General features: G+C 50.7%; 1 protein-coding gene across 3 annotated transcripts; it reads left to right on the plus strand.

Moving 5' to 3' along the window:
- Positions 1–389: 389 nt before the first annotated feature.
- On the plus strand, positions 390–12,777 carry CSPG5 (chondroitin sulfate proteoglycan 5). 3 transcript variants are annotated; one of them, XM_044754783.2, is made up of 5 exons: positions 390–624; positions 1,313–2,426; positions 5,249–5,437; positions 7,333–7,489; positions 12,265–12,777. In XM_044754783.2, the coding sequence occupies exons 1-5, from the start codon at positions 528–530 to the stop codon at positions 12,424–12,426; spliced, it is 1,719 nt and encodes a 572-aa protein (XP_044610718.1). In that variant the 5' UTR covers positions 390–527; the 3' UTR covers positions 12,427–12,777. The 3 variants fall into 3 exon arrangements, with proteins under 3 accessions (XP_044610718.1, XP_044610719.1, XP_044610720.1); XM_044754784.2 differs by having other exon boundaries at positions 7,333–7,408; XM_044754785.2 differs by lacking the exon at positions 7,333–7,489.
- The last annotated feature ends 660 nt before the right edge of the window (positions 12,778–13,437 follow it).

A 13,437-nucleotide genomic window follows, 5' to 3' on the forward strand; every position in this document is an offset into this window, starting at 1 on the left:
CTGAGCCCCGCCCCAAGCCTGCCGGTGTCTGCGCTCCCGCCTCCGTGCTCGCCGCGTGGCGAGCGGGTTCCTCGCGGGTAGGGGACCCGTGCCAGCCCTCCACGGGGAGGGCGGGGCCGCGGCCCCGCCCCGCAGGTCTCCCGCCCGTGCACCTGTCCGCTAACGCCACGCGCGGCGCTGTGGCCTGCCTCCGCGCGACTCCTCGTCCGTTTGTCTCCGCGTCTCGAGCCGGGGGTCTGTCTGTCCCCCCGGCAGGCAGACTGAGCAGGGCCGGCGTCAGAGCTACGTGCGGCGGGGCGGGCGCGGCGGGCGGGGTGGGGGCGGTGCTGAGCGCGGCAGCGGCGGCGCGGGAGGCGGGGAGGCGCCGCGAGCCGGGGACAGCGGCGGACGGCGGCGGCGGCATGCGGCTTCTCGCGCTGCCCATCGTGGGCTGAGACGGCCGCAGCACGGGCGGGAGGCGCGGTGGCCGGCGAGCCGAGGGCGCAGCCAGCCGGGCAGACCGCGGACAGCGGTCAGGGCGCCGCGCCATGGGCCGAGCCGAGGGCGGGGACCCGGGTCGGGGGCCGCCGCCGCTGCTGCTGCTTCTGGGGGCCACGCTGGTCCTCGCCGCCGGGGCCGCGCCGGGTAGGTACAGACTGCAACCGTGACCCCAGCAGCCCTCGCGTCCCGCCCTGGGCCGGTGTCCCGCTGGCTTCGGGTGCAGGCGGGGCCGCGAGCTGTGGCAAGGGGGCGGGGCAGCGCCTTGCCTGCGACCTGGGCGGGGGAAGGGGCGCGCGACCAGGAGAGGGACTGGGGGGCGGACGAATGGTGGGGGAGGCCCCGACCAGGGTGTGCGGACCGAGAGACTGGCTGGGGAAGGGGCCTTGGTGGGCGGGGCCTGAGGGTGAGACTTCGGGGCGGGACCTGGAGGTGATGGGGGCAAGAGGATGGGAGTTCAGGGCGGAGCTTCGGGAGGGGTGGGGCCCTACGGGTGCGACTTCGGGGCGGGGCTTGGAGGTGGTGTGGAACCCTGACGGTAAGACTTCTGTCAGCGCCCGAGTTGGAGGCCGCTGTGGCCAGACTGCGGGTTGTGTCGGGGCGGGGCCTGACGCTCGAGAGGCGGGGCCTGAGCGGGGAAACGTCGAGCTGGGTGTATTCCCAGGTTTGGGGGGCGGGCTCGGGGCGGGGCTCAAAGATGGGGCGTGGCCTCGGGAAACCTTGAAGCGGCGGCTTAAGGTTGGCCCCGGTGTGGGAGAGGGAGCCGGCGGGGCGAGGCCTAAGGCCTACCCCGCGCGCTGCCCTGACGCCCCGCCCCTCTCCCTCCGGTCCACAGCGCGTGAGGCGGGTAGTGCCGTCGAGGCCGACGAGCGGGTGAAGAGCGTCCTGGTGTGGGAGCCGAGTGCCAACAACACGCGGGAGAAGGCCGGCCAGCCCGCAGCTGGGGAAGACGAGACCTCGTGGACCGCGGCCGGCGGCGAGCAGGCAGTGGTGGGTCCTGGGGTCGGGCCAGAGGAGGTGCTGGAGGCGTCGGCGGCGGTGACGGGCACCGCCTGGCTGGAGGCTGACAGCCCAGGCCTGGGCGGAGTGACCGCAGAGGCGGGCAGCGGAGACACCCAGGCCCTTCCAGCAACCCTCCCGGCTCCCGACAAGGCCCTCGGACAGTCGTCGGTGCCCCCCACAACCTCCGAGGCTACAGAGACCAGTGGACCACCCTCCTCCACCCCCGCCGACAAGCTGAGCCCAGGCCCTGAACTCCCCAAGGAGAGCCCCTTGGAGGTTTGGCTGAACCTGGGAGGCAGCACACCTGATCCTCATGGGCCAGAGCCCACGTTTCCCTTTCAGGGCACACTGGAGCCCCAGTCAGCATCAGATATAATTGACATCGACTACTTCGAAGGATTGAATGGTGAGGGCCGAGGCGCCGACCTGGGGAGCTTCCCGGGGTCACCAGGAACCTCAGAGCACCACCCGGATAATGGGGGAGAGACCCCTTCCTGGAGCCTGCTTGACTTGTACGATGACTTCACCCCCTTTGATGAATCTGATTTCTACCCTACCACATCTTTCTATGATGACTTAGATGAAGAGGAGGAGGAAGAGGAGGAGGACAAGGATGCAGCAGGAGGTGGAGACCTGGTAGATGAAAATGACCTTCTAGTGCCCACTGAGAAGCCTGTTCTGGGGCCAGGGACAGGCCAGCCCACCAGTCGGTGGCATGCTGTCCCTCCACAGCATACTCTGGGAATGGTCCCTGGCAGCAGCATCGCCCTCAGGCCCCGCCCAGGAGAGCCAGGCAGAGACCTGGCCACAAGTGAGAATGGCACTGAGTGCCGCAGTGGCTTTGTGCGGCATAATGGCTCGTGCCGGTCAGTGTGCGACCTCTTCCCAAGTTACTGTCACAATGGCGGCCAGTGCTACCTGGTGGAGAACATAGGGGCCTTCTGCAGGTAAGGGTTTAGCAGGCAGGTGCACAGGGGCTTGTAACAGAACTCCTGAAGAGTGTATGTGAGGCAGACTCAGCAAAGGAGGGAATGTGACAAAGGAGGGAGTTAACAACTTCCAAGAGGTTGTGCATTCACAGGATTCCTCCATCAAGAGATGTTCACTCAAGTATCTTCTACAGAATTACTTCCTAGTGTACTTCCTGTGGTCTCGTCACTAGGAGAGGTTCCTCAGAAATAATATTTTCTATTTCCTCTAAGTGTTGTGTCCTTTCCCAAACCACTAAACTATAAAGGCGAAATGAAGGACTTCTCTAAGGGTTTTGGAAAGAAGCCTTTGCTGGCTTTGTGGGGTCACTGTTGGAGAGTTCTGGCTATACTAGCAAAAAGAGTGGGCCCATAAACCTACTCTGGGGGAAAGATAGCTGCTGAACACTCCCTCTGAGCCATATGTGTGGCAGGAGGAGAGCCCCATCTCCCTGTTGGCTATATGGGGCGGGGAGGGCATGTCAAGTCAGAGGGAGGACCTTCTCATTGGGAACTCAGAGAGCAGCCACCCAAATAGATCGAATCAAGCAGAGTCTTTCCTGGTGTAGCAGATGTGGTGGGGTTTCTTAACTTTGGGTAGTGGCATTTTCCCTTCTGCCTTGATGTTTGTCTTCCTTGGGATACCCAGCCCAGAATGTTTTTAAAGACCCAGAGAGTATAGTGACCCTAGGGACATGGTCTGAAGCCACCATCCCCTGCCTCATCAGTAATTACCCCGTACACCTGCCTTCATGCTGAGGTCATTAACATGCTGGAGGGCTCATCAGCTTATTCTGGAAGAATCACAAGTCAGGGGTCATCTGGGTGGTTTGCTTGTCTCCATCCTTTACAGGCCCCAGAAGTGGAGTAGAGCCCTCAGATGCCTCTGGGACTTGTTTCCATTGGTCCTAGGAGGAGCATTTCTGTAATCTGGGTGTCTCCTTTTTGAGTCTTATTCCCAATGTTTATTTCCTTGGTCTTTTGGATGTATGTGAAGAATTCAGGTTCTGTAGGTTTTGATGTCCTAATAGAAGAATAACATACAGAAAGCATGAATGTTGTGCCTTTGGCATTAAAGCTTGAGTTCCTTCCTGTGAAGTTCTTTTCTATGAATTATTGTGACACTAGAGTCACTCATATAGGATGTGTTCACACAGTTCTGGTTGGAGTTGTCTAGCCATTGCCAAAAGCAGAAACTGTGATCAAGAAATTATGGCAACAAGACCTTGCCAGTTGGTTAAGGGCTACCACAACTTTGGGAAAACCGTGTGATTTTACTCCTCAAACTTTAATTGAGGAGACTATAGTGATTGTTTTAGCCTGGGAGCTATGGAATGTCTGTGCAAAATCATAATCTTTCATCCTATTGGAGATTTGAGTTTTCACCTTCAAAGTAAGCTCCCCGTGAGAGTATGAAATTTGGAGCTCTTGCTGCCTCTGGAGAGCTAGGAAAGTTCCCAGAACCTTCTGGAGCTCTCAGGGGATTCCCAAGTGGAGGAGTAAGCTTGTCCTCACTAAACTGCCTGGCTGTGCTGACCGTAGGCCTGCCGATAGGTCACTGCGTCAGAAGGGCTTCTCTACAAGTCCACTCAGTTCCCCTTGCTCACTGTCCATCCCAGGATCGCACTTGGGCCTCCCTACCGGAGATTCCTCCTCTAGCTGTGTACACTCAGGCCTGGCAGTGGCTCGAAAACTGTTTTGCATTCCACTCACAGGAGACTGCTGAGCCCTTAGTTGCAGACTGCAGTGTGCCTTTGTCTCTGTCACCATGACCCACTGCAGAGAAATGATCAGAGCTGTGGCAGAACTTCCCTAGAACAGTGGGCTAGAGGGATCTGCTTTTCAGCATCCTCACACAGATAGCCTTCCCGTGACTGCAGAGGGTCAGCTGGAAAAGAAAGAAGAATTTCCTGTTAGCCATGTCTCCCCACCCTAGTAGCCAATTCTCCGATGCATAATTTTCCTATTTCTGGACCCCTTTCTCTTGTCTGTCATTCACCCTGAGGTTCATGTCCTCCCTCCTTTGCCTGCCTCTGTATCCTTCCACATCTTTCCTCTTTGAAGCAGCCTGGTTCCCATGGAAACAGCAATGTCATTGGAAGAGCTGGAGCCTGGGAATGTCCCCAAGGGCAGGAGAAAGTCACTCAACAAAAAGACTAAAACCCACCCAGAGGGTTGATTCTCACTATGCTTGCATGACGGTTCTCATGGTAATAGGACAGGAAGCTATAGGGGCTGCAGAGATAGGAGGAGAATATACACCCATCTTTGTGCTTGTCCTTGTCTGTTGCTTCTTTATTTTTCAGTGTCTGGTTAGCCACGTGAACTAGATGGGACTGCAAAGCAACAAGATAGGCTTTTATGTATAGTGCGGGTCCTAATACTTTATAGTCAAAGCTCCTATTCATCTTGTTTTTCATCTGTCTTTCACCTAGAGCCCGGGGCAGGGGGGCCTGAGAGAATCCTCTGATTGTCCTCACTGAGGCTTCCAGGTGGAAAACCAGGGTTCCCTTCCCTCCTCAGTCACCTAACAGTTATGTGAATGACCAGTGCTCTCAGTTTCTCAGTGCTCTGGTTACCTCATTTACATCATGGACCTCAGAGCTGCCCGGCCTACTTCATAGAATGGTTATAAAGATGGAGCAAGAATATGAAGGTCTGCACAGATTAGGGGCATCACAATTCCTCTAGACAGTTGTAGGAGCAGGCTATTGAGGTAAGTACTGGGGTCAGGGGCCAGGCCCTTGCCGTGGCCATGGCTGCCTGCCCATCACCTAAGTCTCATGCTGTTGCTGCTGCAGGTGCAACACACAGGACTACATCTGGCACAAGGGGATGCGCTGCGAGTCCATCATCACCGATTTCCAGGTGATGTGTGTTGCCGTTGGCTCAGCCGCCCTCGTCCTGCTCCTGCTCTTCATGATGACAGTGTTCTTCGCCAAGAAGCTCTATCTGCTCAAGACGGAGAATACTAAGCTGCGTAGGACCAAGTGAGTCTGTGTCAGCCAGCCCCATCCTGACCCCTCCATCTGTGCCCCTCCATCTGACCCAGGGACATTGTCTTGAGGGTTTCTGGCACCTGCTGTCCATCCCTAGTTGTGTTTTTCACACCAAAGATTCACCCAAGCTTATCCATTCCTATACAGATGGTGCTGGAATTGCAGCAGAGGGTAAGCCCCTCTGGCACCCTGCAGCTATCCAGCACCATTTCCAACTCCCTCTACCCCAGGATAGCGGGTGCTTAAAGAAAAGGCAAGCAGCATATAACAACTCTTGGCTCTTACTTGGTCCCCAAGTAAGTTACTGTGCTCAGTCCCTCACCCCCACCTGACTGCACCTGCTTCCCAGGTCTTTGACAGTCAGTGGCCGGTGTGAGGATTTCACTCACAAATCAGTGTGAAGTAATACCCCTTCCCTTAAATCTGCTGTCACTCAATAATAGGTCTTCATCAGTGAATGTTGAGGAGAAAGAGTTTAGCACTGCAGTGCATTGCTTTTCAAAGCTTGTCAACCTTTGGTCCAGACAGAAGTGCAAGGAACTTAAGGAAATCCTCTTTACCTCTTAAGTAGAATCTGAGGGGTGGAGGGGCCTAGGCTTAACTTCCTCTGCTGTGGATTTTAAGGGCTCTATGGGGATACAGAGTCTCATTTCAGTTCTTCTCTTAGTAGAGGAGTGACTGCTCTGTGCATGTGAGAATCAACCTGCATGTATGCTTTAAGTCCATGCCTTGAAGACTCGAATGTGACCTTACACACCAAGAGAGAATCACTCTTATCACTAAGCAAAGTAAAGGACCTTCTGAAGTGTCACAGGAGTCACAAAAGAAGGAGTTTGGAGTTCAGCTTCCTTGGGGCCCAAGAGACAATTTATGCAGAACTGCCTCCACCTCCCTTTCAACCTGTTGCTCCATTAATCCCCTCCCCCTGACCTGAGACTCCCTCCAGAGAATGTGACTGAAGGACTTTCCCTAAATCCTGGGAAAAGGACAAAACGCCATCTGTTGCTCCTTTGCTGGGTAAACTCATGCAATGTGCAGATGCTGGCAGTCTCTACAGCCTTTCGGCTAACTGTTGTGGGCCTGAAAGGGCCTCTCCTTTGTGCCTGTGCATTGAGGCAGGGGCTGTATCTGTGCATGTGATCACAAGCCAAGACCCTTGGTTCTAAGGGGGTGTGGGGGGGAGGGGGAGGGAGGGGCTTGGACCACCTATCAGGGCAGCTGCTGATGGGGATGGAGGAAAGAAGGAGCAACTAACTGCCAGGGGAGTGGAGAAGCAAGATCTGTGGCCAGGGACAGGGCCTCGTTCTACGCTGTCCTCCTTTAGCTATGTCTTTTGCACAGAGCATGGCTTCCTCACCCCTTCAGCTCAAATGCTGCCTTCCTTATTTCCCTCTGCATACCTTCTTTCTTTCCCAAGCCTGGTTACTGCTCTGGTAATGCTACATGTGCCCAATGCACCACAGATACTGCTGCAGTTTATTGATTCTAAGATACACATTTTTTTTCACATATTAACATCTCTGAAATTGGATTGTGTCTTACAGTCACTGGCATCTTATAATCACTGTTGGCCAGATGGCAGTCATGATGTAGTTATAATTGTCTGGCATGCACAAACGTGGTCATAGCTGTTCATATCGTTGTCAGTTCTTTAAAGTCTAAATGAGCTACTTCAAGTATATATTAAAAACTCTAGGTGATCAGGAAGTATTGGATCATGGTTTAAATGGTAGAAATTTTTTCTTAATGGTACATCAAATAATGGTTCATCTTGCTATAATCTGTGGCATTTTATGAAATACAGTATTTGACTCATGGAGCTTTTGTCAGATTTTTGCCATGATCTTTTCACTTACATTTTCCTTTCTCTCTTCTGTTCTAACCAGCAAATTCCGGACCCCATCTGAGCTTCACAACGATAACTTCTCCCTATCCACCATTGCCGAGGGCTCTCACCCAAATGTAAGGAAACTTTGCGACACTCCCCGTACCTCCTCCCCCCATGCCCGTGCCTTGGCTCACTATGATAACGTTGTCTGTCAGGTAACTTGTCTTCTTCACCTCTCCCCTTATGCATGCTTCAGCCCCTGCTCATGTCTTCTGTCTATTTCAGAGTGTGGAGTCACTCCTTAGAGCTCTGGAGATAAGCTTAGGGCAACCAGTTGGAGTGGTGAAAGTGGGAATAAGAGCGTGATGGTGTATCACTTCCTTGACAAGCAGAGTTATAGGTAGTAAAGAAGATCTTTTTCTAGGATGACTCATGCTTTTTAGCTTCATCTAGGCTTTAGAAGCCTGATTTTTGTCTTTCTAGTTTCTATATCAAAGAGAAAATGCTCTGCTTTCATTGCTAGGGAATTTCCTGATGGTCATTGAGGCAAATGGTGGTTGCTCTTTGGGATGAGTGGAAAAACCTCTGGAATGGCTGGAAAAAAGTGTCCTTGACACTGTGAGGACTCTAAAAACTGGCAGGCTTATACAAACTGGTTAGCGCTGAGCTGAGCACAGAACACTGGTGGAACCATAAGTCTAGGGGTAAATTCTGTTCTTAGGAGGATGAGCTCATAAATATCAGTCAAACCCCAATAAAAGGTTTCAATAGACCATTTTCTAAAGACCCTGCTTAGTGTGTTGTCTAGACCAGACTAACCAGTAAAATACTGTCAAAGAGAATTTCAGAAATAAAGCAGAAAAACCGTTCCAGCCCAAAATCATGTCACATCTAAATCCAAGAATTCTGCACATGATACAGGCTCCTCAAGGTAAATGCATCATTACACAGATAAGGGAAATAAGCTAAGATTCTTCAGATGGAAACAATGGAGTTTAAGAGGAAATTTTGAAGAAGTTCTTTGAAATAATGGACCATCGAATATCAGAACTCTTAGGGGCTTTAACAATCTAGACTGGTGCTGTCCAGTGGAACTTTCTACATCTGCACCGTCCACTACGGCAGCCACCAGCTGCCTGCGGCTGTAGAGCTCTCGAAATATGGCTCCTGCTACCACCTTGGGTAGCACAGATCTAGACCTCTGTCTTCTTTTATAGATGGGGAAAGGGGGGCCCCAGAAGGGGGAAGAGAATAATAGTGATTGAGACCTTGTTCACCAAACCCCAGAAAAGAAAAACTTGGCTTGGCGGAAGAGTAAAGGGTCAATTTAAATGAGAAATGAAAGAGGTAAATCTAGGATAATTTTTAAGTCTTTGATATAAAGAATAGAGAAAGAACAGATATTATTTTACTTGGTATACAAGATATTAATAAGTTCAAGATGGATATAATAACCAAGGAAGCAAGCTGTGCTATAAACTTAAAGATTGATGACCATGTTAATCAACCCACAAGGATATAGGCCCATTGAGGTCAGGACAGTCTTGCTCATCTTGGGACACTCAATCCCTACCTTACTTACCCAGCCCCTTGCAGTAATATGCATTTAGTCATCATTTATGGGATGCTAATGAATGAGAATGATGGCCTGCCACAGAGTCTCTTGGTTCCACTATCTGATCTTCCATCTTGTACATGTGGGGCAGCAGGTCTGACCAGTACGGTGTTTCCTAAATTCATTGTCTGCAGTTAATTCCTGTCTGTGTGGTGGAATGTAAGGTTCCTTAGGAAAGTTTCTGACCCATGCATTTATGGTACCCCAAGTATGAACACCTTTTTTCTTCACAAAGAGGGAGAGGAAGGAAATTGCTCCTCTTGGAGGCCTTGGTTGCATGAGTCAGTATAAAGGTTTCCAGTTCTTCTTGACTGACCCAGCTTTGTGGAAAGCAAGGCATTTGTACATGAAAGTTACCACTGACCTTGAGTTCAGAATATTAGCAAGCCTTAAAAACAAGACCAGAGCAGGGGGTAGTCAGCCATGGTGGACTCTGCCCGAGAAGGGCCATAGAGTTGTCTGGGCAGCACTCAAAGCATCCCTCAGAGAAGCGGCAAGATGAGGCTCTGGTCATCTCTGGCTTCCCTTGGATCTTGAGGGTCATTTCCACCTGGCATCCTTTCCTCAGCTTGTGCCCCAGGGGACATCTTGTCCTCTCTGCCAAAGTTCTGAGTGTGTGAGGGGAGGAGTCTCCTGTCCAGTAGGCAGGGTACTGGCAGACTTTCTACCTTCATTTCTCATTCTCTCCACCTAGCCCAAAGGTCAGAATTGGTCATATTCAAGATCTTGTGGGCATTAACTGTTATGATAGTTGCCACTTTATTGTGAAGTAAAGCCCTATTCATTGCATCAGTCACCACACTGATTGCTTACAAGTGATCCTGGCAGCAGGGTGAGGGTGAGAAAACCTCCAGGTGAGCAGGGAGGTGAAATGGGGGGCAACCAAGTCAGGCCTGCTCATTTAATCTCTCCCAGCCCTCTCCTTCACCCCTCAGACTCCCTTGTTCGTATTGATGTTTCCTAAAATTTTGGAGAGTTCTATTTATCTTAATAGGGTGATTATTTCTTTTACAGAAGTAAAGTAGATTGAGTGGGTCATTTTCCTACCCGGTACCAGTAATCTCTGTGAGCCACAATCTGAAAAGGTTTCAAACAAAAATTTCTGCTTTGGGTCTGTGGTGGGGGAAAGGTCAGTTGCTGGTGTCTGTGTCAAGGGCACTTCCCTTTCCTCTCTGCTGCTAGCATCATCTGTGCTGTTCCCCCCCCCCGGGCCCGCCTGGACTGATGTGGGGCCCTGCAGCTGGTGAGCCAGTGGCTGAGTGTGTGTGTGAGTCTTTTGTGTAGCTGAGCAGCCAGCCTCAGAAGGGAACATCAGGAGGAAAGGAAAAAGCCTGCAGCTCCTGAGCCCCTGCTGTGGAGGTTTGCAAGTTTTCTGGGAGGAATGGCAAGTGTGTCAGAAGCTGGCCACTTTCCAGGTGCACAGCATGAATAAAGTCACCTGAAATCCATGGGCAAACTGCACAGACGCTGAGCGCTGCCCTGTTAGTGCTCACAGCTGTGCTATCAACGGGATGTTGTGGATATAACTTGGTCCTCCTAAGATTTGACAGACTTTCCAGGACTTCACTCTATTATTAGGACTTCTCCATGGTGTCCCTTAGTGCTTTTTTTCCTCCCTATTTAAATCTTTCTTACTTCCCAGACTCTGCTTCTTTCATGTGTTTGGTAAAGCACTGACTGCCCACCTCCTTCTGATAGAGGTTTGTGTCTGGACAAGGAGGAGTCCAGGCCTGAACCCACTACCCCTCGGCTGAAGGATGCCCATATGGCTGGGGTGGAGTGCTGGGAGTAGGGAGTGCACAGTAGTTCCCAGGACTTAGGCCAGATGGAGGTCCAGTTTAGTTTGGGCCCTCATCTTCTTGGCACCACAGCTTTGATGCCTGGTCTGTAAGGACTAACTAAATCACTTTTCTTCACATCATGAAGTTCATTTCCTCTTGTTCTTGTCTCATTGGAAATGGGGAACATGTGCTCCCCTGTTGTTTGTAAATCACTCCTGTGGTCTTTGAAACTCTATTAAATTGCTCTATTCAAGCTGGTCTTCTGGAAAAGTGCTAAGTAAGGCTGGGAGCCAGGGGCAGGTGACAGTGGTTTCTATATGCACAGAGCTTTTGAACATGCCCAGTGTCCTGTATAAGCCTGGAGCCTTTACCTATTTTCTTTCCAACCAATCACTGCCCTGACTTAGTGCTGTTATGGGTCAAACTCAGTAGCAGGCATCATGGATAAGAGCTCTCCACAGTTTTATGGAGAATGCCCTGGTGCTTATGCATGATGATTACCTTGAATTTTGAAGTGGTCAAAAACGGAAGAAAGGTCTGAGCTAGCTGGTCAGATAGGGACATTCTCTACCCTTCTTGTCACCCATGAACCTGCCTAGGTGGTTACACAACCCCTTGTTCAGTTGAGTTCCAAGCCCTTACAGTAGCTATTTAGGGCACCTGAAAATAATTGAGGCCCACTGAACTGCATTGGGTCTAATCCCCTCAGGTGGTCCTAAAGGAAAAGAGTAGTGGGAAGGCAGGAATTGCTGTAAGAGTTCTCTGAATGCCCAGAAGGCAGAATTGGAGGGCTGTGTGCTGGTATGGGTTTCCTGAAAACCTTTCACAGGCAAATTCGGTTCAGGTTCAGGAGCTTGTCATAGGGCCGCAGGATATGGATAGGCAGAAGGGCATGGGTACACATCAGAAATGGGTCATGAACCAGCAGCACAAATATCATCTGATGCCAAGTATGGCAAGCCACTCAGACAGCCAGACTGATCTGGGCTTGGGTTGAGGAAACAGCTTGTAAATTAGCATCTTTTGCTAGGTAAACTTCTTCTGATGGTGAGAGGCTCACACATCTCTGGCCTCTAGTCAAAGGATGTATATTTGCCATGGGGAGAGGGGCCCTAGCTTTGCCAGGAGCAGCTTGGCGCCTGACCATAGGCCTATTCGCAGCCCCCTATGTGCACTGACAAGACATGTTCCTTTTCGTGAGAGCAGAAAACAACAGGATGGAGGGCCATGGGAAGAGGGGCCGGGCAGGCCAAGCAGAGCTCATCAACAGGTGAGACTTTAAAGGGACCAGGCCAAGTATTAAAAGGGACTGTTTTCCCCAGTCTCTGTCAAAGAGAAAACCTTGGATGGCCTACATTAAGGGTATTTGTAATCCAATTACCTGTCAAGTTTTCATCTATATCTGGCCAGTGTTTTTGAGGATGACTTTCCTAAAAAGTAGCTGCTAATGAGTCGCTTTGGTTCATTCAAGTCTTGGAGCTTTTTTCCTTCTTCAGTTATGCTTCTTTCAGCCAGATAGAAAAGCCTGAGATTGTTTGATCCCTCTACCCATTGTCTCCTTCTTGCCCCTCCTTCACCGTTTTTCCTTTTCCAGGATGATCCTAGTGCTCCCCACAAAATCCAGGAAGCTCTCAAGTCCTGCCTGAAAGAAGAGGAGCCATTTAACATCCAGAACTCCATGTCGCCCAAACTTGAGGGTGGCAAAGGTGACCAGGCTGACTTGGAGGTGAACTGTCTTCAGAATAACTTAACCTAAAGCAGAGCAAGAAGAGAGGAAGTGGGGGGTGGGGGTGGGGGAAGAACATTGTCTCCTCTTGTACAGAGTCTATTTCTTGTAACCATTTGTTAAACTCTTTTCTTTTTCTGATCTCATGGCATGCTTTGATGTATTTTGTACAGGAGGGAAAAAAACACAAAATAAGCAAAGAACCTGAACAGAATTACATACGTTGGATTGTTTTGTCTGTGCTGTCTGTACATTGCTTCTGCTGCTGTGATTTCTAAACCTATGCTGTTATTCAACTGACTTTTTTTTTGTACTTTGACACACCTTTTTTTGAAATACCAGTAAAACAAAGTTCTTGAAATAAAACTTTTTAAAAAGCCAGTTTCCTAAAGTCATCATGTCTACTCCCTACCCATTCTTGTCAGTTTGAGTTGAATTCTTACCTTCATTGACGATTTGTATTTATACATGTTTGAAATCCCAGAAATGGTCTATGTACTAGTCAACTTGGGTTGCCGTAACAAAATACCACAGACTGGGGGGCTTAAACAATAGAAATTTATTTTCCAACAGTTCTGGAGGCTGAAATTCCAAGATCAAGGTGTCAACAGAGTTGGTTTCTGACGAGGCCTCTCTTTCTGACTTGCAAACAGCCACCTTCTCACTGTGTCCTCACGTGGCCTTTTCTCTGTGAGGATGTGGAGAGAGAGATCTCTGATGTCTCTTCCTCTTCTTAAGGTCACTAGTCCTTATCTCCCAATACAGTCACATTAGGGTTTAGACCTTCAACATATGACTGTTGTGGGGGACACCATTCAGTCCATAACAGTGTGTAGCACCTGTGTTTAAGAATTTTCTGGGCCAGCCTGGTGGCACAGCAGTTAAGTGTGCACGTTCCGCTTCGGCAACCCGGGGTTTGCCAGTTCGGATCCTGGGTGTGGACATGGCACTGCTTGGCACGCCATGCTGTGGCAGGCATCCCACATATAAAGTAGAGAAAGATGGGCACAGATGTTAGCTCAGGGCTGGTCTTTCTCAGCA

The sequence above is a fragment of the Equus asinus genome, chromosome 21 (assembly GCF_041296235.1).
Source record: "Equus asinus isolate D_3611 breed Donkey chromosome 21, EquAss-T2T_v2, whole genome shotgun sequence".
Lineage (NCBI taxonomy): Eukaryota > Metazoa > Chordata > Mammalia > Perissodactyla > Equidae > Equus > Equus asinus.